Source organism: Triticum aestivum, chromosome 5B (assembly GCF_018294505.1).
Source record: "Triticum aestivum cultivar Chinese Spring chromosome 5B, IWGSC CS RefSeq v2.1, whole genome shotgun sequence".
NCBI classification, from domain to species: Eukaryota; Viridiplantae; Streptophyta; class Magnoliopsida; order Poales; family Poaceae; genus Triticum; species Triticum aestivum.
In genome coordinates this window covers 207,840,756-207,868,196 of record NC_057807.1, presented here as the reverse complement: position 1 = coordinate 207,868,196, position 27,441 = coordinate 207,840,756, and the positions used below count along the sequence as shown (strand labels likewise).

Below are 27,441 nucleotides of genomic sequence, written 5' to 3'. Positions count from 1 at the left end.
ATCTCGCCATCAGCCTCACCGCAGTCTCTAAGCTTAGCTCGATGAAATTGCAACGCAAGGGAGACAAGATTTATACTGGTTCAGGCCACCGTTGTGGTGTAATACCCTACTCCAGTGTGGGTGTGGTGGATTACTTCTTGGGCTGATGATGAATAGTGCAAGGGAAGAACAGTCTCCTGAGGAGAGGTGTTCTTGTGCTTGGTGGGTGCTAGGATGAACTGAGTTCATTTCCATCTCTCTTCTACTATTGTGGCTAGTCTTATTGATAGAGGCCCTGGTCCTCTCCACAAATACTGAGCGGGAAGGGATCCAACAACGACTAATTTGAAAGGGGACAGCTTGTACAAGCTATCCTGACTAAAGTTGGTCTTCGCCTGCCAAAGGCGCTGGTGGTGACGCCGTCTTGGGCTCCACGATCACCTCCGTCCTACCGTCCTGCTGGTCTTGGTCTTGTTGCATCGATATGGAAACCTTTGCCTGATGCCTCGGTACTCCATGCCTGCGCCTGCCCCCTTAGCACCAAAGGGGAATGAGGACACTGCGCGCTAGCACCCGCCTAGCACCCGCCTGGCCTTGGTCATCATGGCTTGCGTCACAGGAACCTCACGAGGTACCCCTTGCCTTGATTTCTCCGCCCCCTCACGAGCCTGCCTGGTGAGGCCGCTCCTAATGAGGCCTTGTGTCGCCGGCCTCGCGAGGGTCTTGAGTGCCAGCTGCGAAGACGGGCCATACTGGGCCACTGGTGGAGCAAGGTAGTGGGCCGCAGGCAGGCAAGTCTCGGGACCCCCGTTCCTAGAACACCGACAGTTTCCATTCTGGTGCAACAAGACCAAGACCGCCAGGACTGCAGGACGGAGGTCATCACCGAGCCCACCGCAGTGTCACGACCAGGGGCTTTCACAGGCGAAGACTACTTTTCTCAGGATAAGCTGTACTGCTTGTCCCCATTCGAATTTTTCCGTTGTGGGATCCCTTCCTGCCATTATTTGGGAAGAGGACCAAGGGCACTATAAACAGGACTTAGCCACCACCATAGAAAGGAGGTCGAGATCTAGTTCACATCCACCAGCTCTCTTGAGCTCAAGAACACCTCACATCCTGAGGCCAGTTCATCCACTGTACTAGTTCATCCTCAGCCCTTCGAGGCAATCCACCAAAATGCTGGAGTAGGGTATTACACTACAAGGTGGCCCAAACCAGGATAAACTGATGTGTCTCTTTGTCTCTTCGATCTCGTTGCGCTAGGCTTAGGAGATTCACGAGTAGGCTAGCTGGGTAGGTTGAGATCGCCGCACGCACCCCAGATTTGAACCTCTCAAGGGTTTGTGGAACCCATAATCTGACAATATTTGGTTGATGTTTAGCCTGTTGTGCTTCACATGCCTTTATATGTACTCATACAGGACAATATTGAGAACAGTGTTGTTTTCCATCGAGGTTAGTTTCATGGCATTGCTTATATGTACTCACTGTTCTCAATCTCGGTAGGTGGTACCATATAGCATGGGGGCTGATAAGGGATTAATCGTCGAATCAGACATTTCACTAAATATATCTGTAACCCATTTATCATTAGGTTAACTAGGGCCATATTTAATATATATGAGGCTACATAGCAACATGCATTGTACTGAATGACTAAATATGCAATCCCAGGCTATGTAGCAACAACGAAGAGTGTTACCTTAATGTTCTGATGATGTTTAGATATACATGTAATAAAATCTTATATAATGGGATAGAGGGAGTGTTGTACTACATCATTTTGTAGTTGTTGTTTAGCTTGTAATATTAACTTGGTGCTTTTAGATACATATGTCATTGCCAAAGATCCACACTTCGGCCCTTTCTGCGTATGGGCCAATGAGATATTCATGAACTAGCATCAAGTGAGGAAACTGATAAAGATTGTTATTAAAATGGGTCAAAAGATGTCAATCAAACTATTTGTTTACACTTTATGCAAGACAACAGTGAACTACATGATGGTAAGTAAGAACCCTGTAGCCTTCTTTTTACTGCCCATAATGAGTTGTGTTAGATGACAATGTCTGGATCTTTTTTCCTTTGCAGTGGATCCTGAAGTAGTTTACTCAAGATTATCTCTCAAATTACATGATTGTTGGCCGACCATCACAAGGGGTTGGACTAGAGTCGTGCGTGCCTTCTGCATCCAGGAGAGCGGAATAGGGCCATTCCTCTTCACCTTGTTCAGCAACTAGAATGTTTGTCGCCTCTTTCTTTACCATCTGTAATACAACAAGTATAGAACCCTAGTTCATCATTATTTATTTGGTGCTTATGTAATTCTTAAACATATGTACCTGTGAATCGAATAATGCATTGGTTGTTTGAACCTAATGGATATGAATAAAGCTATAGCCTACTTTCAAGTTTAAATTAGGTACAATTTTAAATAGCCGCAACTAAATTAGGGTGAAATTATGGTGTGTAGGTCATTAAGGCGCACACGGTTAATAAAGCACAATGTGTGCGATATACATTATAATCCAACATGTTTCACGGACAGGAAACATGTGTAACAATGCACACAGTTGCCGTTTGCAAAGCGTGTGTGATGTCAGACACTATCACATACGGTGCTGGAAAACAGAATGTGTGTGATTGTCTACCTATCATACACGGTTTATAATCATGAACTATTTGTGATGTGCCAGGCATCGTAAATGTAGAGCCAGTTTGGTACGTGCCTGGAAAACTCTCGTGCTTGAAATCTGCCTAGTTTTAGGTAAAACCACATAACTCCGACTGCGATGGCAATGCGAGCACAAACGAGTAGCAAGGATGAAGCATTTGGGATATTCGAGATATTGGAAACGATTATATAGGGACAATTGTATGCACCAAGGCCCCCTATCCCCGATGGTTTCTGGGTCATGTGGGAAGGACCCCCTATCACTAACACTCACTTGGGGATGGTTCCTAATGCCATCGCGGAAAGGTTTTAAAAACCGTTTCTATAGCACCGACGTGCACTAGTGAATGGCGTGATCACAATTGCAAATGACCCATATAGATCTCTTTGGGACGAAAACAAAACACCATCGCTTGCCCTCAAAGCACTATCCGAGGCTCTCGCAGCCGAGGAATTAACCACACTTCGCTCAATGGTGTATAGTGACGATATAATCCTCAGTAAAAGGCCCAAAACCACATCCTTCAAACAAGAAGATGAAATCGCCAAATTCCAAGTGCATCCAACGTACCCCAACAAAACAACGTCCATTGAGCTCAGCTAGACACCGCAGTTGACAAAGCATTGCGATGTTCTTGCGCGAAAACCGGGACATATTTTCCTGGCACACCTCAGATATGCCAGGAATCCCATGAAGACTAGCGGAGCATAGCCTGAACATAATCAAGGGCTTTAAGCCAGTCAAATAGGCGATGTGCCGCTTTTTCGAACCCAAGCGTCAAGCTATGGGGGAAGAATTAGCAAAATTACTCATAGCCGGATTCATTTGGGAAATCAAACACCCCGAGTGGTTGGCAAATCTGGTCATGGTGCCCAAGAAGGACAAATCCTGGTGGTTGTGCATCGATATTAAAGACCTAAATAAAGCCTACAGTAAGGATCCCTTCCCTTTACTGCGCATAGACCAGATCATTAACACCATCGCCGGACACAACTCACTGTGCTTCCTCAACGCCTACTCTAGATACCATCAAATCAAAATGAAGGAGTCTGACCAACCGCAATCACCTTCATCACCCTCTATGGGCCATTCTGCTTCAACACAATGCCCTTTGGGTTACAAAATGCTAGCCAGTTGGTGGACGACATACGTACAAATGCCTCTTCGAACTTCCTGCCAGAAAACTGCTCGGATTTATTGTCTCACATAGAGGAATAGAGACCAATCGGGCTAAAATCTGAGCCTGTCCAAACTAGCGATTCCTACGAAGCTGAAGCATGTCCAAAAACTGGCAGGTTGTGTGGCGGCCTTGAGCCACTTTATCTCCTGCCTTGGCAAAATGGCAGTTCCACTCTACAAACTACTCAAACGGACCAAAAACTTCGAGTGGACTGATGAATCAACCGCCGCACTATAAGAAATAAAAATGTTATTAGTCGGCATCCTATACTAGCGGCACCCGGCATAGGTGATCCCATGTTGTTGTACATCTCGGCCACAAATCAAGTTGTGAGTGCGGTTCTCGTGGTAGAATGAGAATTGGAGAACCACAAATTCCGGGTGAAGAACCCAGTCTACTACGTATCAGACGTACTCACCCTGTGCAAGTCTCAATACCCTCATTAGCAGAAGATAGCTTATACAGTGTTTATGGCATCCTGAAAACTCTGACAGTACTTTCAAGAGTGTTCAGTCACAGTGCCATCCGAAGTACCGCTGAATGACATAATCGACAACAGGGACACCACTGACCGCATTGCCAAATGGGCCATAGAGCTCCTGCCTTTCTAAATCGTGTACAAACCAAGCCGAGCTATTAAATCTTATGTGATGGCTGACTTTCTCGCCGAATGGACAGAAGCCGAGCTCCTAGAGAATACAATACATAGTCACATTAGACGATGTACTTCAATATCTCCAAAATGTTAGTAAGACTGGGGGCTGGGGTGATCCATACATCCTCCACCGATGACAATATCCGGTATGTACTCCAGATTATGTACACTAATTCCAAAAATGTGGCCAAATATGAGGCTCTGTTGCATGGACTTCGGATGGCAATGTCAAAGGGCGTACACCGGCGTGAGGTGCGGGGAGATTCTAACCTCGCAATCTCCCAAGTCAACGGTGAATTTGACGCTAAAGACCCAAAGATGGCGGCATATTGGAATACTATCCTTAAAATATCCGCCCGATTCGAAGGGTTGGAATTTCATCATGTCTCCAAAGACAGCAATCAAGCTGCTGATGTCCTTGCTCACATGGGCGCCAAGAATGACCCGGTCCCTAAAAACACCTTCTTGAGCGGCTTTTCAAGCGATCCGTGATGTGGTAGGATGATGGAAAGGACACTGGAGCCAATGGCCAAGAATAGATCATCCCTCCTACCATCGAACAAGTTGAGGAAATCATCGGAGGCTTGGCACTCGAAGAAACATCTTCGGCTCACTAAGTCATGGCATTAACCACGCCATGGACTGGGCTCTTCCTCTCCTATCTTCTTCGCCAAGAGCTCGCCGATGACGGGACCGAGGAACAACGCATAACTTGGTGCTCTAAAGCTTATAAGGTCCGGAGGGTGAAATGTACAAAAAAAAGCACTACCAGAGTCCTCCAGAGATGCATATATGAAGAAGAGGGCAGCAACTTTTGGCTAAGATACACGCCGGCATGGGTGATCACCACGTGCCACCTCAAGCCCTGGTCAGCAAGGCCTTCCGAGTTGGGTTCTTCTGGCCCACCGCTCATCTGAAGGCATAGACACTTGTCCAACATTGTGTTGGATGCCAGCTCTTTGCAAACCAAAGCCACATGCCCCCCACGGCTCTCCGAATAATGCTGATTACCTGGCCTTTCATGGTCTGGGGGCTGGACATGGTAGACCACTTAAAGGGGGGGGACCAAGAAGAATAAATATCTACTGGTCATGGTTGAAAAATTCACTAAGTTGATCGAGGCGAAACCAGTAACTTCAGCTAAGTCCGGACCAGTCATCGACTTTATATCCGATGTGGTCCACTGTTACAATGTCCCCCACAGTATAATAACTGACAATGGATCCAATTTCACAGCCCATGAGATAAAGGACTAGTGTGCTAACATGGGCATCAAGCTCGATAATGCTTCGGTATATTACCCATAGACCAACGGACAGGTCGAATGGGCCAATGGATTAATCATGAGCGCCATTAAGCCTCGCCTAGTTCGTTCGCTGAAAGAATCTGATTGCCACTAGGTGGACGAGGTTGACTCCATACTATGGGGACTGCACATCACCCCAAATCGATCAACGGGCTGCACACGTTCTTCATGGTGTACGGCGCAGAGGCAGTCCTCCCCTGTGACCTTATTCACGACGCGCCTAGAGTGCGCATGTACGAAGAAAAGGAAGCCGAGTTAGATCGTCAGGACGTCCTAGATGCCCTGGAAGGAGAGTGTAATACAGCTCTGGCCCGCTCTATGTTCTATCAATAGCAGGCCCGGCACTACCAGAGTAGGGAAGTTTGGGCGAAGGCTTACAACATAGGCGAACTCATCCTATGTCTCTCCAATAAGCAGAAGACCAAGCTCTCGCCCAAATGGGAGGGTCCCTTCATAATCAATGAAGTACTCAAAGGAGGAGCGTATCGTCTCCGTAACCCAAAGGACAATCACCTCAAACCAAACCCATGGAACGCAGCTCGTCTCCGCCGCTTCTACGGCTAGTCCGGTGTCACTTCAACTAGCCTTTCTTTTGTTTAAATTTTCCTTTTATTTTTATTTTTTCCGGGTGGATAGCACCTCCGAGGCTGTGTTCGTTTAAACAGAACTATGATAAGATTCCTTGGGCATACATCTTTCAATGTACTTCCCGGTTATACCTGGGGGTTTCTTTAATGAAGCCGATCAGTATACCATCCGTGCATTTATCCACCTCTGTCGTGCTTGCACCCTTCTAGTATCATTTTTAAGCCATCATATGAATCAATTTGACTTAAGTTTTGACCAAGCTGGGTTGCCTTGCTCCTATGCTTACCCTCTACATTCCCGATTGCTCAGCTAGAGGGTAAAGGGAGCACCTCTGTGATTGTTACGACCGGATTACCCGGATAGTACCTCACACGGGTGAAGCTGAAAGCTAGCGTTCTTAAGAACATAATTGATCGGCTACGAGGGAAGTGAAAATTATTGGTGATCATCACCAAACATCCAGGTCTACTTTCCCGAAGTAACCACCACCTGCATACCACAGGTGTCCGGTTAGAATGTTATGGTCAACATAACAACCCAAAGAAAGGAACCCATTGCGGAACTATTTTCTTTGGAAGATGTTTCTTACATTAAAAAGTAATATAACATAACTCCATGTGCGCATTCTATCTGTTCACACCAAATGGCCTGATTACTTGTTTCTCCGAAGTGATTTTCTGTTACCACAGGTCACACAGTACGGAACACTCCCCGGCCAATGGCGGGGGAGGTAAAAGCCGAAGGCCGATTAAGACAACGCTTACAACACGAGTGGAGATTGTTAGATGTAAGTACATTGATACATAGAATCAAGCACCCTGCTCTTGGTCAAGATTATCTATTATAGCATCCAGGGTGCAGTCTTCTTGAGATAGCCGAGCGGCTGGCATGACTTGGTCGTACACCAAATGAAGCGGCACTTCCCGCCCATCGGGCACTGCCGGCCCAACCCAAGAAATGCTCCAGGTTTACTTTGGTAAAGCGGGTCTTCACCATTTCCCATGCCTCCCGTGCTCCTTCTTGGCAAGCTGACACCTTCCATAGCTCGAAGCAACACCGAGCTCCTTTAAATCGATTAGCCAGTTCAGCCATTCCTTCTGGAGGTGTCTCGGTTGGCCATAATGCCTTGACCATGCTTATCATAGCCTTCCGAGCTAACTCGTGCATGATGGATAGTTCCTTTAGTAGGTTCCCTCCAAACGAGATAGACTCTTCTTTGGGATGTCCAGTTAGGAGACCTAACAAGAGACGTGGCAATGTTTTTACATTTACCTCATATGCATGCTTTGCGTGATCACAAGTTGAAATTTCACTTATCGAACATGCCACCTTTCAATCTATGGTTCTCCTCGAGTGCTTATGCCAACTGGGATTTGAATATCTTAGTTTCTTCGACTTGTTGCTGATTCTCTGCTTTAAGCTTGTTCTTGTCCTCATGGCGTTGGGCCAATACCCGGCAGCCGGCTTCATGCTGTGATTCAGCGTAACTTTGAGCCTCTTTGGCCGCCTTCAGGTCTTTCTCCAGTTGGCTTATGGACTCAGCTGATACAAGGTAATCTTTTCTCACAACAGACGCCCTAAACAATTTATGCACGGTAAAACTTTTTACTCACCATCTCCTTCCCTGGTGAATTTCTTGACCTCCTCCAGTTCAGCATTTTCGGCAGCCAACTATGTTCGGTCCATCTAAACGTCCCTGGCCAATTTTTTGTTTTGTTCCCTCGAGACAGGCACCATGTTGCGAAGATATACTCCTTAAGACCCTTAACTCGTCCTACTCAAATTAAGGCTCGGGGGCTACTGGGCCAGGAGTTATGTTTGGTTCTCAAAACCAGCCACATATCTGCATGTTGGTCGACAGAAGATGGGCGATCCCCTCAAGTACGTTTCACGTGGCACGAAGGTATGCATCCACCGAACTAAGTGCATTGAACTCCTATTCGGAAAATACAGAATGAAGCAGTGACTCCTTCCGTCATTGGTCATTCATCACACTTTTGACTTTGGAATTAGTAACCGAGACATCGCCGTGATCCTCTAGAAGCTGGTCTGCGGCAGGAACCTCCGCATTGACCCTGGTCCTTGCCGAGGACCTCGGTTCGGATTACACCCTGGTGCCCCCTTGACGTCTTTGGACGATCGAGGCGGTACACACCTTCTACCGGTCTTAGCAAAGATTATGAGTATTCGTATCGGCCACAATAATGGCTGAACTATAAACTCAAATCCTATTGGTCGGGGGGTGTGGTCGGTGTAGCAAACGCCCTTTTCGGGAAGAGGCCTTCCTGCTACTTACAGTGGAAGAAAGGAGGGTCCCAGGGTGCTTGGCCATAAGGACCACCTTAGAGCCATCGACACTCTCCTTGTAAAAGACCCCGACTTCTAAATTGATTGACATCTCTGGATCGTCGTGGAATCCTGGGTCATCTTCACGGGAATAGCTCTTCGGTTGAGGGGAGGGGATGCTGACCATCTCGACCTAGTGCCTCCAATTCTGTTCAGAAAAGTGGAAAATCCAATCAGCAAACATAGATGTAACGTCCGGACTACGAAAATGAAGTGGAACTTACCCGTTCGATGGGATTGTAGATCGAATAGCCGTCCATGTTCTTTAGGTGGGCAAACTCTTCTTCTTCTCCCTTGAAGAGATCGACCAGTATGGATTCCATTGCTACCTGGTTATTAGGCCCCTTCCATTTATAACGGGTCGCATCGTTTGTCCCATTATAACACCATAGGGGGGCATCCTTTATTGGAGAGGTTGAACGTATCGAGTAAAGCTAGCGGCCATCACATCAAGGATGGTTAACTTGCTGTGAGCTAACAACCTCACCACAGCGTCCAGGTGTTTGTCAGCGTTCTAGGATTGGGGGTACCCAGACCTGCCTGCCTGCGGCCCATAACGCGGCTCCGTCGACGGCCCGGTACGGCCTAGTGGCAAGGCCACCAAAACAAGATCCTCGCGAGGGCTCACTGTCCTCGCTAGGCGGACAACACAAAGACCTCTAGTGGAGCGGCATCCCCAGGCTGCCTCCCAAGGAATGAAAATTCCTATTCAGGTACCCAGCCTCCCGAGGCCATGATGATGTGAGCCATGACGAGCAAGGCCAGGCGGGCACCAGAGGGCACAGAGGAGGCAGTTTCCCTTTCGGTGCTAAGGGAGCAAGGACAGGCATGGGTTCCTGAGGAGCCCTCCAATGGATTCCATTCTGGTGCAACGAGACCAATACCACGAGCTCGGCAGGCCAGATGTCATCGCCGAGCCCACCACTGCATCACTAACAGAAGCTTTGCAGGTGAAGACCACCTTTCGTCAGGATAAGATGTACTACTTGTCCCTTTTCGAATTGGCCACTATGGGATCCCTTCCCACCTAAGTTTTGGGAAGAGGGCCGAGGCCACTATAAATATAGGTCAGCCACCACCATAGAGGGGGATCCTAATCCGATCCTTTCCACCCTCACCACCATAGCCCTCGTGAGGCTGTTCATCCACTGTACTTGTTCATCCTCAGCCCCTCGTGAGGCCAATCCACCAAAAAGCAGGAGTAGGGTTTTACACCGCAAGGTGGCCTGAACCTGGGTAAACTGATGTGTTAATCTTCTTCCCCACTCACGTGAATCCGGTGAGGCTAGGCTGTAGGGCGACGAGCTCGAGGCTTGAGACGTTGAGATCTTCGAACGCGCCCCAGAGTTTGAACATTCTTGGGTCTGTGGAGTCCTGAATCCAACATTTGGTTTGCCAGGTAGGGGCGTGTAGAAGCCCCACCTCCTCATCAGCCACGCACCATCCTTGCCCTGCCACATCCATGACAAGAGCTAGCCGAGCCCGCGCCGAGTGGTGGGCCGCACATTTCAGCCGAACAACGCCCTTCAGCCGCGACATCCCTTGTCGTGCCCCGACTTCCTCCGAACACTGCCGCCAACGGTAGGATACGTTCCCATCACCCTCCGTGCAGCGCAACAGCCATGCCGTCGCACCCTCTGTTGGCATCGCCACGACATCGCCCCTCCGTGCCCTATGGGGGCTGACGAGCGCGCAAGCCGTGCTACTCGCATTGCATGAATTACTATGCTATCACCCCGCTGATGGCGACCATGCCGCTTGGCTCGACCGGGTCGCTGAGCTGCTCGACATCGCCTGTAGGGTTACGAAGCCTCTCTTCCCCCCGCCCGTGCCTCAACCGACGCCACGGGCCCGGACATGCCCTTCCTACATTTGCTCGTCATTTTGGAGAGGACATGGTGGGCCGCGAACGGAAAGGAGGTGAGCAAGATCCCTCCTTTGGCCCGGGAAGTGCCCCCAGGGCTTCAAGCAGAGTAGGTGACCCCCTGAGGGAGGCGCCACGGCGAGCCACTTCGTGCCCATTGTGACCGGTTGGTAGGGGTGGCGATCAGCGAGGTTGAAGAGCCGGGAGGTTGACGGAGGGCAGGCCTCCGCCGGCTCGGTCCCCAAAGATTGACAAGGCCTCACGATGCCAGGGAGGTGCAAGCGGGCCCATGCTAGGGCCTTGACCGCGCTGTTAAATGACCCCCTCCCGCTAAAACAAGTATTTTCAGGACATGTTATGCTAACCATGAAACGCAGGCGAACTACACCCTCACGGCACATCTGCGAAACGGCGGCCGGACCAAGCGCGCCGAGGCACACCAGGCGCGCGACCACTAATGCAGGATGCTGCTAACGCGAAACTACGATCAAAGACCCTTCAACGAAACTGTGTGCAATGCAATAATCACAAACGATGGTGTAAAATAACCGTCAAAAAAGGTGCAAAACATTTGCGATGGAGGATGCATCAAACACTATTCAGATTTTACTTGCGTGTGTGATGGAGGGCATATGGTTCCGTTCAATTAACTATTTGTGATGAGTTGGAACAAAGAAACGGGCAGCCAGATGAAGGTGTGTGTGATATACAGCATACGGTTCACTCGGATGAACTGTTTGTGATTAGGAAACACAAAAGAAATGGTCAGCCAGATCAAGGTGTGTGCGATATATGGCATGCGGTTCACTCAGATGAATTGTTTGCGTTGAGACAAGAGAACAAAAATGGTTCAATATATCAAGATGTGTGTTAACGCGACAAACAGGTCTGTAATCAGAAATGTGTGTGAAGACCAATAATAACACAGACGATTGCTTCTAATAAGACGTATGTGATATGCTCTGTCTTCCCAACATCTATTGGCCATTGGGGGACGGGCGGTCATCCGGATACGCCATAAGGATGCGAAGAGGCATCCTATATCAGCAAGGACTAGTTGTTCCACCAGCACCTCATGTAAGAGAACTCTCAAGTTAAGTGTGCTCAGCCTGGAGCAACCATCAGATGGGTGACTAGAATGGAAGTTGTGTTGATGTTAAATTAACTGATAGGATGGGTCGTATTTGTCAAACTAAATGACCGATATAACCCATCCCATGTGTTAATTTAACTTCGAGGTCCTTGTGTTTTATTTTTCATTTATTTTTTCACACACGTTAAAGAAGGCCTAACGCATTACTTTTTGACAATGTGCGATACATGGCATATAGTTGATCCATCCGACCTGTTTGTGATGGGATAAGTCGAATGTTTTGTGGGAAAACGTTTGCTAGTATTCAAATGTTTCCGATTGATGAATTCATCACCAACGGGTTCCCTAGTGTGGTCCGTGTTCATCTGATCATCATCTACTTCTTGTGCTAGCTCGATGTTCCTTCTATGCTAAGTTTCCATTAATTGACGGCGTTTTATGAACACGCCACCGTTTCCCGCCATTCCTCACTTGTTTCCCGCCATTTGCGATTGATAATGTCTATGTGAAAATATTAATTGTTCATTAGTTCATCATAGAGTGTGTATATATATATATATATATATATATAGGAATGGGCTATTCTGTTACCAGTAACAGAATAATATTATGTTACTGTCGGCTCTATAAGGTGGCGATCACATGCGAATCAAATAAAGGAAAAAGTCACCGTGCCCCGCAGAGACTCGTCATCCCCATTCCCACGCCCGATCCTCCCCAACCCCCTGCCCAGGGCGCCGTCGGCCAGATCACTGCCCAGCGCGCCGCCAGCCGGATCCCCGCCCAGCGCGCCGCCGGCCGGATCCCTCCCCAGCGTGCCGCCGCCCTGCTCCCTCCCCAGCGCGTCGCCGCCCGGCTCCTTCCCCATCGCTCCGCCGCCCGGTTACCTCCCAGCGCGCCGCCGCCCGATTCCTTCCCCAGTGCTCCGCCTCCAGGCTTCCTCCCCAGAGCGCCGCCCGGCTCCCTCCCTAGAAGCCACCGCGGCATGTTCCTCTACCGGCCAACGGACACGGTGGGCCGTTCAACTTCCTACCGCTGGCTGTCCTCCCTGCCGCGGGGCACCTCTCCCCCCTGCGCTGTCCATGGAGACATTCCCCTATGAGCTTGAGGCAGAGCTCACCTTCTCCACATCCCCTTCCTCTACTTGTTGCAGCCATCTACGTCGTAGGTCGTCACACATCGAGGTTACCCCCCCCCATGGCTCTTGCTGCTCCCTTCATAGAGATTTTATGCCAGGTGTTTGTGTTAATGTTTGAAAAGAGAAGAATTTTTTTCCCATGAACTCTGTTTTTTGTTAGCATGGCTAGTGACATTGGAGAGAAAGTGGTAAAAATCTTATTTTGCTGGAGGTTCATTGTGTTGCTGCCAAGAAGTACATTCTCTAAATTAGTCTGATGTAATTGGTTCATGAAAAGAAAACAATAGTTCAAATCTGCATTATACAAAACAATTCATACAAAAAGAAGTGAAGTATTGTTGTAAATTAGAAAATAGTATTCAGTATTTTTTTATAAAAAAGTTCACCACATAAAAAATGCAACAGTAGTTCAACACAATATCAAGGAGAGTGTGAGTTGGGTATGGTTACAAACAAAAGATATGTGTCGAAAAGTTCGCTTCATCTGCATAGTAAGTTTAAAAAATTGTTGTAGAGCTAGTTCAAAAGATTTTCAAAAAGTAGAATGGTTGTGCTAGTTCAATTTTTCAGTCCATCTTCTGTATGCTATTCAGTACATCTAATTCCAAATCGTAAGTACAATTGCCTTTATGTTTTCCATCTTCATATAACACAAAACAGGTAGTGGAGGATAAGGTGAGAATATATACTAATCAAATGTTTGGTGGCGTTGTCCATGTTTTGAATTTAAGCCACTAGCTTTTTTATACACGAGGGCTTGTCCTGGGAGAGCCCTATATAGCCATGAGCACTACTGCTACAAACTTTAATCCTCCATTGTCCGGCCTACAAAGCATTAGGAAAAGTTCAAATATTTGTAATTCATTCAGTTCTTCTGGTTAGTAGACTAGTGGTTCATCTTGCTAAATCTTGCGGCTTAAAGTTTCTCTATGTTTTGTTACAGCAGTTCAATGTGTATTTTTAGAAGAAAATCAACAACGGCAGCTGCACTGGAGTAGCAGGACTACTATTGTTGATAGGTTTGTGAACTAATAAACATTCTTTTTTATGTTCTTGTCATGTTTCAGGTGTGTTTTGGGGCAGTACAAATACATCGCTATAATTAGTACATATGTGGCACCTTGCAGAGTACTAAAAAGACCAACTAATTAGGATTACTATAATGAACTAACAATAAAGTTTGAGTCCTTTAGGATCCTCTAGTTCTGGATGTCCACCGCCATCCCCGTCTACCCCTATTTCTTCACTGTAAGAAGGCTCTCTGCTCATCGCTCGGTTGTCCTCTATTTGTTCTAATTTCTGAAGAAATTGGAAATCAAGTTTAGTTTGATGATGGCTGTTGAGGATTACATCTGTGTGCTTTGATTGATTTAGTATCCGAATCTTGACTTGCTAAAATGAACCTACTCTGTTTTCAATCAATCGATGGAGTGCGGGAAATCCAAATTTGTCTTACTGTTTACTCCATCAATTCATATAAGTTCAACTATTTTATTGCTAATAAGTTCATCTATTTTATCAAAATAGGGGGCTATAAGATGTTGACTGTCATTGCCCTTCCATAGATATCGTTGGTGTCGAACCATTCGCTGTGAGTTTTAGCCCATAGGTTGCTCATGATCCTTGCTTCTTAAGCTCCACTTTGTCGGCGCCGTCAGTCCACAGAAGTAGGGGCGGCGTGCCCGTCAACAAACAAGAACAGAAGGTATGTGCTTGGAAAACTTGAAATTATATACACATTTAGGCAGCAGAAAGTGGTAGCTTCTTTCGAAGTTCAAAATGAAAAGATATTCAGTTCAACTTGTTCTAGGAAAACATGTGTGAGACCTTGACAGCATGTCTACACACTATCTAGTGTAGAAAAAATGTATGGCATAGTCCAACGCGCCGCTGCCGCCTACCCCCTGCCTCTGAGCGCCGCTGGTCTATAAGTTCAACATGTATAACCCTATAAGTTCATACAAAACAGAAAATAAGATAAAAAAAATAATGAAACACAAAAACCCCATGGAATTCACAGGGAAAAGATAACAAGTTCTAGGAAATAACTGTAGAAGTTCATATTTCCAAACAAATGAAGTATTTGGGAAGTAAAAATGAAGTATTTCAAAGTACAAAAATCTTTTTAGGTTTGTTTGGTAACTTCTAATGTTACTGAACATGAACTTGCTTGGTTCTTTTTACATGAATTTGCACATTGAACCCATCCGACAAACCATTTGATCTGCCACTTTTAAACTGTATTTGATCTGCCATATTTCTCTAGTTCTTCTTGTACATCCGCCGCCAGCCCAGCGCCCCCATGCGATCCATCAACCACGGTTGAGAACCTCGGCCTTGCTTCCATCGCTGGATGTCGTCTCTCCACCCCTCCTCCTCCCACAGCCCTGATCTGGTTTCAGCGGCTGCCATGATGCAATGTTGCTGCTCCCTCCCTACAACATGGACACAAACTAGCTGATGGATGAAAGAATGATTATAGATAATTATTGCTATGATCTGTAGTTTCTGTGAACTGATATTTGAGACTCACTCTCCAGGCTCTGTAGCTTGTGTGGACGGATAGTGCAGGCTTGATGAACTCTGTCCATCTCGACTCTTGAAATGATAGTAGATAGTAGAGAAGAATGTAGTATTGCCTGTCAACTACTGGTTTGGCCAGTTTCAAATTTTGGCCTGGTTAAACTTTTGATAGAGCATCAGTTTGTTGTCAGTTCTAGTGCACTCAAGCATAAGGAGGGTTTGACCTGTTATCAATGGATCACTATAACTTTCTTCCACCAAGGTGCTTTCACTCGGTGATGCAAGGCTTGTAATCTTCTCCCTCGTGAGCTCTCTCCCTCTCTCTCTCTCTCTCTAAGTTCAGTTCACTTCAACCAGTTGATATTGGATTATATTGGTTGATTGCAAAATACTTTGCTCTTTACCCATCGCTGTGGCCCTGCTCCCTAACCAACACCGCCGGCCAACAACATGGCCCTACACCCTGACCATCGCCACGGCCCCTCATTCTCGCACTGTCGCATCATGCACTCACCACGCCGTGTGTGGCATCCTCCCGACGAAGCGCCCCCGCTGTGTCGCGGGCCAATTTTCCGGCGTCACCCTCCGCCGCCTCAGCGCATAGGCCGTTCACCTCCGCCACCCCAGGCCGTACACCATTGCGAAGAGAGCCTGTTCAACTACGTGATAGAGAATTTTTGTACCAGACATAGTATTAGTTCGATGTGTAATCTATCATTAGTCCATGAAAAATAACAGAATAGTTGGTGTGTGTGCATAAATATCGTCAGTGCAAGTTTCAAAACTCTGTAAGTTTAGATATATCACCTAAATAAGTAATGATTTGCAGCAAGTTTCTTCAAAATTTTGTAAAGTTTAGATATATCACCTAAAGTATCGCCAGTGCAAGTTTGAAAATTCTGTAAGTTTAGATATATCAGAAAGAAAAATTGATGAGTCACCATCTGCTTTATATTCATGTTCTCTGCAGCACAGGTAGCAGTGGGGCTGACTGGGAGTGATCCCTATATAACTCAGGAAGCACGTTAGTATAGAAGGCAAAAATATGTAACCTATATAACTCCTGTTTGTTCCGACTTCTTGTTTCTCTACTCAGGCGAAATCCTGGCACACCTGATAGTTGAAACTTACACATGGCCTGCGACCAACTGCGCCGCCTCTATAAGCTCCTCGGGAATGATTTGGTAGTAGCTGGGATCCCCTTACAGCGGCAAAATCCCGGCGCACCCAGCCGCCGCTCATGATCCCTGCTCCTTCAGCTCGACTTCGCCGGTGTCGTCAGTCCACAGGAGTAGGAGCGTCATGCCCGGCAACAAACAAGAACAGAAGGTATGTGCTTGGAAATTTAAAATTCCGTATACATTTGCTGAAGTTACCTTATACTCCCATCAATCTTATGATTTAGAATAAATTTCAGCCATGATTTAGACTTTCTTTTTGCAATAATAAGTTCACTATCTCAGTACAATTAGTTGACCATCTCAGTACAACTATTATTGGGTGTGCCAAAACTAGATGCAAGTCAAAGGTAACTTCAGCAAATGTATACAGAATTAATGTGTAAACCGGTACATGCTCCTTGTTGATAAAATCTAGCCCATTCAGAGTAGTCATGATTGGACTAGGATGCTATGTTTTATCGTTATCTAACTGTGCATACATCGTTATCTAAGTGGAGTACATCATTATCTTACAGTGGAGATCTTATAGTGTAGTATAGTAAATCATGATCTAACATTTTTACAGGAACTGCACGCTATATACTGAATTTCTACAGAAACTGCTGCAGATACATGACTTATGAGGCTACCAGAGGCTACTACACCTCCAGATTATTGACAGCCTGCAACTTACTTGCTTCCAACATGATAGTAACACATTCTAAGGTTCGTAATCGGCTACTTCAGAACGCTGTTGCTATTCTGTGGGTAAAGGTCCTCATTTTGTTGATGGTGGCATCTTACAAAGAAAAGGTAACCTGCATTTACTTATTATTCTTGTACTTTGCCCTTCAAATATAGAAGTAGGATCAATGTCAATAAGCATTTTCACAACTTCTCTTATTGTCGGTCGCTCAGAAGCCGCTCGTATAATTCAAGCAATGGCAAATGTTAAGGACCTTTATTATAACTTTTGATCCATAGTTGCTAACTTTTAGATCACAAACCGCTGTAGTATTCCGGTCTGAACATTGGGATCAAACTCATTTTGATCATGACATGATAAAAAATGGAATGGTGGGAAGTAGCAGGTCCAGTTTCTAGTAAATGGGATCGTGGGAAGATGCATAATAGTCCTATCCTATAATCTGCAGTTTTCAGGATAAACGGGATCAAACGGCTTCTTCCCCAGACCATGCACGGCTTTGTGCCTAGGCAAACCCCTTTTATTCCTCCCAGGCACAACCACAACATCCTTTTTAGTCCAAATTGACCGCTGACTGCGGTCCAAGTTCAGCAAATAATTTTTTATTTCGGTCCAACCTGGTCGTCCCAAGCAATTCACCGTCGCAGCTACTAGGCCGATTGCGTCGAGCCTCCTGCCACCGCCGGTGGGGCTCCATCGCCGTACTGCCCATACCGTTCACCGCCACCACACCGGATCGTTGAACGACACAACCCAAAGCAGTTCAACGCCGCGGCTCGGGAGGCACACACTTCGCCCCTCCATCCCAGGAGAGCAGTACATCTCCTTGTGCACGAGCAGTCCTTTGCCGATGTACACTGCTGCTCTAAGCTCTTTGGCCACTTCTCCAATATGTCCAGCACCGTCCCAGTCCAGTCCCGTGGCATCCCGATGGTCGAGTTCATGCCGAGCAGCAGTCCACGACCGTCAGCTCCTATTTCCACTATAGTGGTTGGGTTGCCGTTTTCCTCATCCTTCCCGGTGCGCGACAACCCAGCCCACATGCTGCTGCCGTTCGCCACCCCAAAATAGCTTCATCTATGTAAATGCTACTAAATCAGTGGTTTGATTTAGCAGCCTCCTTCAGTTCAACCACATGAACTAAAGTAATCAGAGAAGAACAATATACTGAAGAACAATGTACTGAGTTTTTTGTTAACCAGCGAAGAAAAATATACTGAAATTACAGGGGATAACACAATGCAGTGCTAGTCACTATCGTTAGTACTTAATGTGAGTCAAAAAAGAAGTGTTGGACAATGGTTCGTTGTTAATTAGTGACCAGAACTAGTGTACTTTGGATTATTCTAGTGCAAATGTAGCCTCAAATTCCTAGTATGTGTGAACATGCACACATCTGACAGAAAATGGGTTCATGAGAAAATGAGGTTCTTATGATCATGTTTATTGTTAACTTATTCAGAAGAAATGCTATTAAGTTATATCATTAGTGAAAACACAGTTAACTTATCAAAAAATAACTGTATCAGTTCTGACTCGAGAGGGTGTAAGTGCAGAAGAAAAAATTGGTTGGTGTAAAGGGTCATCGATTGAAAAGTTTATAAGTTCACCACGACGTCTCAGATAAGTTCATGAAAAAGAGTAAACAAAAAAGAAACCCCAAATGGGAATTCGAATGGTAAAAGTTTAAGTCAAAAATTTCTACTTGGCCTAGATAGCTCATATATACTTCAATCTTGTAATTTAAAAGGTCAAGTCACAAGTTCGGAGATGATTGTTTGCAACTAGTTTGCTTTGATGATTCTGTAATTGCATCAGGCCATTACAGAAAATGGCTCTAGTAGTTCATTATTTATTTCAATTCATGAAAACGATATAGTGCGCCGCCCCGCCTGCAATGTTGGCTTGCTAGCTGCCAGTGGTTCGTGTGCCCTGGTCGCTGCTACTATAGGGTAAGGTGAGTGAGAAAGAGATTACTGAGAGGGATTTGATGCTGCTGTTGTTCCATGTATTGATAGAGGATTGTCGAATCTAAAGCCAGCTGCACCTTCACATCCTATGCACTGTCACATATGAGTTGGTGCTCCTGCAGTAGTGTTCTAATTAGCAAAAGAACAATGAGAAGGGAAAGAAGATGGTGGTTAAATATTAAGTAACTAAGAACTGATAGAATGAGGATAACATAAAACAATGTGTGACTGAAAGAAACTAAATATTTTGGTGCGAAAAGTTGTTGCTTTTCTCTGGTGCTGTAGTTCAATTTACTACAACCGTTCTGCTTGTAATAGCATCTTCTGCAGGAAGTTCGAGATGGGAACACTTGTTTCAAATGCTCTCCTCTCATTCGCGATGCTGCCAACAAGGAAAACCTCTGGGAAGCTCTGCTGGTAATGCAATCTCCTATCCATCCCAGCTCCAACTTACTGCTGCTAATCAATTGTCTGCATGTAATAGAAAAGTAGGTGTTTGTTGCATAAGTTCTAAACTTGTAGGTGTTTGTTGCACAAGTTTGAGTTGTCGCTACTCGGAGAAGCTACTACTATTGCTAGGTTTGGGGTTCACATGCTACAACACATGGATCCATGGACAATGAATTCATATGAGAGAGATAATTTGGTTGTGTCATGCTCTTTAGTGTTTGTTTCTATTCCTGTTAGCACCAAATAGTGTTTGAATTTTTTTATTTTGTGCTCTCACATATTTGTTTGGGCAGTACAAACACATCAGCACAGTGAGTAAGGATATGGCACCTTGGGGAATAATGCCTACAAAGCAAGCCCGGGATGACGATGCTGATCACTAGCATGAAGGATACCAAGCAAGCTAAGGATGAAGTACACGATGAAGGCAATGAGGACAATGAAAACATGCAATCCATAAACATAGCAGCAGCTCCAAGTTCTTCTGTGTATGATAATATGATTGCTACTTTTTAAAGGAAGTGTATATGATAGTTTGATGTTTCTACAAGAAAGGAAAAAATGGTTTGAATTAAGAACATTCATCAGTATGAATAAAAAACAATTATCAGTTCGAGTGCTCCCTCCTTCCTATTTTGGTTGATGTCCATGAACAGACAAAAAATTGTATGGAATGTTTGATTACTACTAGCATATATGTTTAGATCATAAATAGGTGTCGGTTCTTCTATGGAATTTGAGGAAGTTCGTCCATGAACCTGAGGAATATATGCTCAAAGAAAAAAAAGAAAAAGCACATCACATTTATTATGGAAAAAGTTTATTTTAGTTCAGCTATATAAACTATGTTGGTTCAATGATGAAAGTTCGACTGCTCAACACAAAACACACCCAGTATGTGAAAACACGCTCAGTACAAAACTATACATACATTCGTTTAAGTACTCTTTTTCCCGAATATATATTCGTCCGTTCTAGAAAGAAAAAATGGTTGAATTAAAAATATTGATCAGTACCAATTAAAAATGGTGGTCCGTTCGGAATAAAAAAATTGACGGAAATTCAACTTGTAAAAGTTCAAGAAAAAAGAAACCCCATGCAATTCAAATGAGAAAAGTACAAGCCATAAAATAAGAGAAGTCTAGAAAATCGTCATAAAAAAGTTTATTAAAAAAACATTTTCTTTAAAAAAATATCATTCAGTTTGATGATATAAATCATGCAAGTACAGGGGCGATGATACAATAAACTATTGAAAACTTACGAGCAAAACAGAGCAAAGTCTAGTTACTGAAAACACGCTTAGTACAAACCCATGCAAGCATCAGTGCAAGTACCCTTTTTCGGAACCATTCAAATTACTCTACAAAAAATAGCTCAGTACAAACATACACATATATCAGTACGACTACTCTGTTTTTCAGACGAGAAAACAGCAGGATCCGTCATGCCGTATTCAAAATTACTCTTAAACGGTTATGAAGTAGAGAAAACGTTCAAAATGGCTAAGTTTCCATTTTCGATAGCTATCCAACGGTATATCATTTGCCATATTTCGACCAACTTTTAAAAAAAATCGCGTTCAAAACCAGATTTGACCATATTCGAATTCATTTTTAAACCGTAAGGAATTACCAAAACATTTCTATACGGAAAAGTTGCGCATCTTCCATAGCTTTCCAACCCCGTATCATTTGGGTCAATCTGATAAACCGTTTGCAAAAAATTGCGAAAATACGTTTCGCCCAGAATTTCACCGTTTTTCAAATTACTTTTAAATCATATAGAATTAGAAAAAACAATACAAATATGGAAGATGCGGATTTTCATAAGCTTTCCAACGCCATCTTATTTGCTCAATTCCGACAAACCATTTAAAAATTGAGTCCAAAATACGATTCACGTTTTCGGTTTTGAAAAAAACGGTTTTTTCAAAACTGCTCTTAAACCATAATGATTTTGCAAAAACGTTCAATATACATGAAATATGGTTATCAAGAGCTTTCCAATGATATATTACACGTCCCGTTCCGACAAAAAAATTACAAAAAGTTTTTGAACTAAAGAAGACGATCTTTTAAACACAACTGAAAGCATCAGTTCAACCGCTTCGAAAACATCAGTACAACCACCTGAAACCGTCAGTTCAAAAAGGGTAACAGAATAATATTTTGTTATGCGGAACAGAATAGCCTAGATGTGTGTGTGTGTGTCTATACACACACACACACACACACACACACACACACACGTGATGGTACTTAACTACTAGGTACAATGCATAAAATTGAAAACGAACAATAATAAAATTAATAATCCCTCCTAGGGCTAGTATTCCGGCAGCCCCTCGCCAGCAGCTCCTTGGTGCACGACGTCTGCCCAGTACGGAGGCAGTACTCTGCCTCCTCTGCCTCGCAGCAATTGACGTACAGATCAGCCTCTAACTGGCGGACGAGCGCGAACGATCTTTCCATTTTGTTGGGCCCCCACCGGAGCTCCTCGTCGGTGGCACGCTCGAGCTTGTCGGCCGACCTCCACGCAGCAAGGAGGCGCCCAGCGCCTTTGACATTCCTCGCGAAGCACTCGTGTTCGTACACCCCCTCCACACGACGACGCGCCCGCCCCCAAAGCTCCACCACCTCCTTTTTCCAGGCGGCATCAAGGGCTTCACAGGCCGCCTGGTACCTGGCTTCCTCCTTCGCCATCTCCTTCTTGAACGCCACTTGCCTGGCTTTCTCAACCAGCGGCAGCGACTTCCAAAGACAAAGATTGTACTGGCCCCAAAACCAATCCAAAGTTGGGGGGTCCGGTGCAACCTTGTTCGGCGGCGCGTAGGGGTCCTCGTCACAGCTATTCGAGTGAGCGTCCTCGGGGGGCGGCGACTCCTCGTCGACACGTGGGCAGACCGGCGGCGCCATGGCAGAGATTTGAGAGAGAGAGAGAAAGGGCGAGCGAGGCGAGAATGTAGATGAGAATGCAGGCGGGACGACATGAGCAAGTTAGTACTTATTGGCGGCCAGAATCTAGATCGACAGGAACAGTACGCACGCTGGTCGCCGGAATTTACGAGTACTGTAGTTTGAATTACACACGATTCCACGGGATCGGTAATGCTGACACACACTGTACTCGAGGAATTATAGCAGAGTTCAATCACACACTAATTACATCGAGGTCCTCATAAAGAGTACGATTACACAAAATAATATGGCTGAAGACCATCTAAACTAAATAATTGCGGAAGCTTCGAAGGTAAATGAGTCCATCAACTCGAACGGCATAGCTGAGTGCATGACAACGACCTATCACACCTTATTCGTCGTCTAAGTAGTCTGCAACATGAGACCTTGCAGCCGTGTAGGTCAGCACATTGAATATGCTGGCAGAGTTACACTTTAAAGCAATGAATACAAGAACTATATCTACATGCAATATTTAGCTGGTGGAGGCTCTAAGTTTATGATTTTCCATAAAGCTAGTTTTTCCCTACAACAAATTAATAAATTTTATTTACTACTCCCAAGGTGTGCCACTATTTGAGAAGGTTCCTCCAACTCAAATCCCAATTAAACAAGTATCATCATTAAACCCAAATCAATTAATTAAAGAGTGATGAGATCAACAATAATATCCAATTCTAGATACTCAAGATGTCCATAACCAGGGACATGGCTAACCATGATTAGTTTATACACTCTACAGAGGTTGCACACTTTTTCCCACAAGACTCGACCGCATCCATGATCGGAAGATCGACACAATAGTCTTTCTGAAGCATTCACTCTCTACTCCGTGCAGACCGGTACACCTACTTTCCCCTACATCTGCTAGTACACATCTTCGAGAGCTCATACAACTTACTCAACTATGCCAGAGCCCATAATGGCATGTGGCTGCACACGAAAGTTTCTAGGCATGAAATATCATATGATCCCTTTGAGTCTGGGTGTCGAACCGAGGAAAAATCAAACGGGTACTCCGAGATTTTCCCCAATGGACAAACACTGGATTCTCCAGGTGCCCCAACCAATCCACCCAGATGTGTATTAAAGTTGCCACCTTAATGTTATCCAAGATTAACAACTCCCATAACTTCCATATGTATCACGATCCAATCCCCGTCTACGAGCATGGCTCAGCAATAATAAAGCATGACGTATATTCTGGGGTGATCAAAGGTATGAGGTTCCTACCTAAAGTACTACAACCAAACCACATGTTCCCAATCCTACTCATGCAAATATTTGAGGGCAGAGCTAATGCACAGTAAAAACTGGGTATAGAAGAGTATGATCAAAGTGTAACTTGCCTTGCTGACAATCTGCAAACTCTAGATATTCGTAGTAACAAGCTTCGCACTCTGGGTAATCTAGCGTTGACAAACAGTAGCATACATAAGCAACCACTCAAACGAAACAAAGAGAAATCAAGAAAGATCCAAATCAAACTAGAAACAAGGGAATGACTAAACTAAAGGAAATATGCCCTGGAGGCAATAATAAAGTTATTATTTATTTCCTTATTTCATGATAAATGTTTATTATTCATGCTAGAATTGTATTAACCGGAAACATAATACATGTGTAAATACATAGACAAACATAGTGTCACTAGTATGCCTCTACTTGACTAGCTCATTAATCAAAGATGGTTATGTTTCCTAACCATACACATGAGTTGTCATTTGATTAACGGGATCACATCATTAGGAGAATGATGTGATTGACATGACCCATTCCGTTAGCTTAGCACTTGATCGTTTAGTATGTTGCTATTGCTTTCTTCATGACTTATACATGTTCCTACAACTATGATATTATGCAACTCCCGTTTACCGGAGGAACACTTTTTGTGCTACCAAACATCACAACGTAACTGGGTGATTATAAAGAAACTCTACAGGTGTCTCCAAAGGTACATGTTGAGTTGGCGTATTTCGAGATTAGGTTTTGTCACTAGGTATCTCTGGGCCCTCTCGGTAATGCACATCACTATAAGCCTTGCAAGCAATGTAGCTAATGAGTTAGTTACGGGATGATGCATTACATAACGAGTAAAGAGACTTGCCGGTAACGAGATTGAACTAGGTATTGAGATAGCGACGATTGAATCTCGGGCATGTAACATACCGATGACAAAGGGAACAACATATGTTGTTATGCGGTTTGACCGATAAAGATCTTCGTAGAATATGTAGGAGCCAATATGAGCATCCAGGTTCCGCTATTGGTTATTGACCGGAAACGTGTCTCAGTCATGTCTACATAGTTCTCGAACCCGTAGGGTCTGCACGCTTAAGGTTTCGATGACAGTTATATTATGAGTTTATGAGTTTTGATGGACCAAAGGAGTTCGGAGTCACGGATGAGATCGGGGACATGACGATGAGTCGCTAAATGGTCGAGACGTAAAGATCGATATATTGGACGACTATATTCGGACAACGGAAAGGTTCCAAGTGATTCGGGTATTTTTCGGAGTACCAAAGAGTTACGGGAATTCGTATTGGGCCTTAATGGGCCATACGGGAAAGGAGAGAAATGCCCCAAAGGGTGGCCGCACCCCTCCCCCTGGACTAGTCCGAATTGGACTAGGGAGGGGGGCACCCCTTCCTTCCTTCTCCTTCTCCCTTCCCTTTCCTTCTCTCCTACTCCTTCTACTTGGAAAGGATCCTAGTTCTACTAGGAAAGGGGGAATCCTACTCCGGGTGGGAGTAGGACTCCCCTAGGGCACGCCATAGAGAGAGGGCCGGCCCTCCCCCTCCTCCACTCCTTTATATATGGGGAGGGGGCACCCCTTGGAGACACAACAATTGATCTCTTGATCTCTTAGCCGTGTGCGGTGCCCCCCTCCACCATAGTCCTCCTCGATAATATTGTAGCGGTGCTTAGACGAAGCCCTGCGACGGTAGAACAACAAGATCGTCACCACGCCGTCGTGCTGACGGAACTCTTCCCCGACATTCTACTGGATCGGAGTCCGGGGATCGTCATCGAGCTGAACGTGTGCTAGAACTCAGAGGTGCTGTAGTTTTGGTGCCTGATCGGTCCGTGAAGATGTATGACTACATCAACCGCGTTGTTCTAACGCTTCCGCTTTCGGTCTACGAGGCTACGTGGACAACACTCTCCCTCTCGTTGCTATGCATCACCATGATCTTGCGTGTGCGTAGGAAAATTTTGAAATTACTACGTTCCCCAACAGTGGCATCCGAGCCAGGTTTTATGCGTAGATGTTATATGCACGAGTAGAACACAAGTGAGTTGTGGGTGATACAAGTCATACTACTTACCAGCATGTCATACTTTGTTTCGGCGGTATTGTTGGATGAAGCGGCCCGGACCGACATTATGCGTACGCTTACGCGAGACTGGTTCTACCGACGTGCTTTGCACACAGGTGGCTGGGTGTCTGTTTCTCCAACTTTAGTTGAACCAAGTGTGGCTACGGCCGGTCCTTGCGAAGGTTAAAATAGCACTAACTTGACGAACTATTGTTGTGGTTTTGATGCGTAGGTAAGAACGGTTCTTGCTCAACCCGTAGCAGCCATGTAAAATTTGCAACAACAAAGTAGAGGACGTCTAACTTGTTTTTGCAGGGCATGTTGTGATGTGATATGGTCAAGACGTGATGCTATATTTTATTGTATGAGATGATCATGTTTTGTAACCGAGTTATCGGCAACTGGCAGGAGCCATATGGTTGTCGCTTTATTGTATGTAATGCAAGCGCCCTGTAATTGCTTTACTTTATCACTAAGCGGCAGCGATAGTCATAGAAGCAATAGGTGGCGAGATGACAATGATGCTATGCTGAAGATCAAGGTGTCGCGCCGGTAACGATGGTGATCACGACGATGCTTCGGAGATGGAGATCACAAGCACAAGATGATGATGGCCATATCATATCACTTATATTGATTGCATGTGATGTTTATCCTTTATGCATCTTATTTTGCTTTGATTGACGGTAGCATTATAAGATGATCTCTCACTAATTATCAAGAAGTGTTCTCCCTGAGTATGCACCGTTGCGAAAGTTCTTCGTGCTGAGACACCACGTGATGATCGGGTGTGATAGGCTCTACGTTCAAATACAACGGGTCCAAAACAGTTGCACATGTGGAACACGGAGACCGAAAGGTCAAGCGTGAATCATATAGTAGATATGATCAACATAGTGATGTTCACCATTGAAAACTACTCCATCTCACGTGATGATCGGACATGGTTTAGTTGATTTGGATCACGTGATCACTTAGATGACTAGAGAGATGTCTCTCTAAGTGGGAGTTCTTAAGTAATATGATTAATTGAACTTTAATTTATCATGAACTTAGTCCTGATAGTATTTTGCAAATTATGTTCTAGGTCAATAGCTCGCGTTGTTGCTTTCATATGTTTATTTTGATATGTTCCTAGAGAAAATTGTGTTGAAAGATGTTAGTAGCAATGATGCGGATTGGATCCGTGCTGAGGTTTATCCTCATTGCCGCACAGAAGAATTATGTCCTTAATGCATTGCTAGGTGATAGACCTATTGCAGGAGCAGATGCAAACGTTATGAATGTTTGGCTAGCTCAATATGATGACTACTTGATAGTTTAGTGCACCATGCTTAACGGCTTATAATCGGGACTTCAAAGACATTTTGAACGTCATGGACCATATGAGATGTTCCAGGAATTGAAGTTAATACTTCAAGCAAATACCCGAGTTGAGAGATATGAAGTCTCCAACAAGTTCTATAGCTAAAAGATGGAGGAGAATCGCTCAACTAGTGAGCATGTGCTCAGATTGTCTGGG

General features: G+C 45.0%; 1 protein-coding gene across 1 annotated transcript; it reads left to right on the top strand.

Annotated features, from left to right (window-relative positions):
• The first annotated feature begins 14,519 nt into the window (after nucleotides 1-14,519).
• Nucleotides 14,520-20,252, top strand: LOC123111021 (uncharacterized). Its single transcript, XM_044531679.1, has 4 exons — nucleotides 14,520-14,532; nucleotides 17,140-17,323; nucleotides 19,517-19,603; nucleotides 19,930-20,252. Exons 2-4 carry the CDS (start codon nucleotides 17,144-17,146, stop codon nucleotides 20,017-20,019), a joined length of 357 nt encoding a protein of 118 aa, XP_044387614.1. The 5' UTR covers nucleotides 14,520-14,532; nucleotides 17,140-17,143; the 3' UTR covers nucleotides 20,020-20,252.
• Nucleotides 20,253-27,441: the final 7,189 nt, after the last annotated feature.

Excerpts from the sequence above, each read along its gene's own strand:
- LOC123111021 (XM_044531679.1), top strand. The coding sequence starts at position 17,144 with ATGACTTATGAGGCTACCAGAGGCTACTACACCTCCAGATTATTGACA. Across the intron at positions 17,324-19,516 it reads TGGCATCTTACAAAGAAAAG|GAAGTTCGAGATGGGAACAC; the intron begins GTAACCTGCATT and ends CATCTTCTGCAG. Across the intron at positions 19,604-19,929 it reads ACCTCTGGGAAGCTCTGCTG|TACAAACACATCAGCACAGT; the intron begins GTAATGCAATCT and ends TTGTTTGGGCAG.